This window comes from Protobothrops mucrosquamatus, unplaced genomic scaffold, assembly GCF_001527695.2.
Source record: "Protobothrops mucrosquamatus isolate PMUCROS unplaced genomic scaffold, P.Mucros_1.0 scaffold146, whole genome shotgun sequence".
In the NCBI taxonomy this organism is placed as follows: Eukaryota; Metazoa; Chordata; class Lepidosauria; order Squamata; family Viperidae; genus Protobothrops; species Protobothrops mucrosquamatus.
In genome coordinates this window covers 662,144-664,399 of record NW_015386512.1, presented here as the reverse complement: position 1 = coordinate 664,399, position 2,256 = coordinate 662,144, and the positions used below count along the sequence as shown (strand labels likewise).

At 36.6% G+C, this 2,256-nt stretch overlaps 1 protein-coding gene across 1 annotated transcript in view; it reads left to right on the top strand.

Moving 5' to 3' along the window:
- HELLS (helicase, lymphoid specific) overlaps positions 1-1,483 on the top strand; it is a 42,076-nt gene extending 40,593 nt beyond the window's left edge. Inside the window, exon 22 of the mRNA XM_015813241.1 lies at positions 989-1,483. Within this exon, the coding sequence (XP_015668727.1) occupies positions 989-1,071 (83 nt within the window). The 3' untranslated portion in view covers positions 1,072-1,483. The remainder of the gene's footprint in view (positions 1-988) is intronic.
- The last annotated feature ends 773 nt before the right edge of the window (positions 1,484-2,256 follow it).

Sequence of the window (2,256 nt, the reverse complement as noted above, 5' to 3'; positions counted from 1 at the left end):
GCTGTTCTCGGACAAGCTGACAAGCTTATTGGGGCTCCTGCCTTTGCTGCGTCTCAGCAGGAAGCAGCAGCGCTCTCGCTCTCTCTCTCTCTCTCTCTCTCTCTCTCTCTCTCTCTCTCACACACACACACACACACACACACACACACACACACTGAGTGGGGGAACAGGACTGGCAGACCAAGGGCAGGAGAGAGCCAGCCCAGTAAGAATGTATGTCAGCTTGTCGGAGAACAGCGTGACGCCAGCTTGCCAGGTGAGCAGAAGATCTGAGAGAGAGAGGGGGGGGGGAGAGAGAGAGAGAGAGAGAACTCATGCACAGCAGCCTCTATTTCTTTTTAATTAAACTCTTCAATCAAGCTCCCCCCCCCTTTGTGTGCGTGGGCATGCATGGGCATGCAAGTTTTGCGGCTGCCAGTGTTTTCTTTCCTCTGGGAAACAGGTCCAAGTGGCCCTTTGAGTGTTTAAGGTTGCCGACCCCTGTTCTAGTGAGTGAGATAAATGGGGGACACACTCCAGTCTTTGGAGACTGTCACTGCCTGGGGCTTACCAAGCCCTGCATTGTATTGGGTGAAATTGTTTCTTTGTGTCACTTCTCAAACATTCGGAAAATTTCCAAATCTTCCCACATTATGTTCCAAAAACCTAAGTATCTTTAATAAGGGTCAGAACCTTGAAATGGTAAAAAACATTGGATGTCGTTTTAATAAATGGTTATGGGATGAGTTTGCCCTGAGACAATTTTGCCCTATAGCAATAATTGTGCATTCCTGTGAAAGAAGCAGAGTTTTATCTCTATTCCTGAAAGTGACCTAACCCACCTCAAAAAAATTTTATTGCCTCCTGAAAAAAATGGAATTTAAATTCCACACAAAGAATGATGCATTTTCAGACATTTAAGAAGCCCGGTTTTGTTTAAATGGAAATCTGTGAAGAATACTTGCTGTTTGTCTGTGGTCCTCTGAGCGATGTGCTTCATCTCTTCCAGATCAGATGAAAACCTCTGAGAGACTGAAAGAAAAAATGGGCAAGTTTATGATACTAGAGAACACTGATGATCCTAGCATGTAACTTGTACTTCAGAATTTGGGCACGTAAATAACATTTCTGTCCCTTTGTAATCTGAAACTGGATACTCTTTATAACAGTTACCTTATTGTTGGTCTCTGTTTCAAAAAGCATTATTGTCAAAAGCTCTGAGGTGTTAGTTGCTACATTTTTGTATATGAAAAGTGGATCTTGTAGCCTCTTGTTGATACCTGAGAAATTTTAGATTCTATTTTTATCTTGAGTAGTTGGTAACTGACTAATCTGTACACATTGCTGCAAAATTTCGGCTAAAGAAATTTTACTTTTAATTTTTTTACCTCTCGCTTTTAGTATGTTTTATGAACAGAAGATATTCAGAGTATTTGTTTACAAGCCTTGATTGTACTACTTCAGTTTGTGTTGACATTACAAATAAATGCTATTTTGCTTGAAATATGTTTTGTTTAATCACTGCTCCTGGCAAGTATTAACTTAACTTTGTATAAGCACATTTATCTGTCTCCTTTAGCTATTTTACTGTCACCAATTAATACTGTTTTTGTTTCTTTTTAATATTCTGTTTGAACATCTTTTAGACTTCGTTGACAATAGTTTGACATTCAATTCATCTAAAAGAAGAGTTTCTCTTTGTATATTTTTTGCCAGAGTTGAAAGAACCAGGAAATTAATTGAAGGAGGCAGAATATTCAAACTTCTACTTGAATTCATGAAACTGTTTACATTTGCAAATTAGTTAAAAGATTAGAATGATTAAAATACTCATTAGCGAACAAAAGAGAGTTGAGAAGCTTATCGAACACAAGGCCAAGAAAACAAATGAGTCTAATAATATGTATAATATAATAATATAATATAATATAATATAATATAATATAATATAATATAATATAATATAATATAATATATAATAATATAATAATAATATAATATAATATAATATAATATAATATAATATAATATAATATAATATAATATAATATAATAATATGTATTAGTAAGGCCACACTTGAATACTGCATCCAGTTTTGGTCACCACGATGTAAAAAAGATGCTGAGACTCTAGAAAGAGTACAGAGAAGAGCAACAAAGATGATTAGGGGACTGGAGGCTAAAACATATAAGGAACGGTTGCTGGAATTGGGTATGTCTAGTTTAACGAAGAGAAGGACGAGGGGGGACATGATAGCAGTGTTCCAATATCTCAGG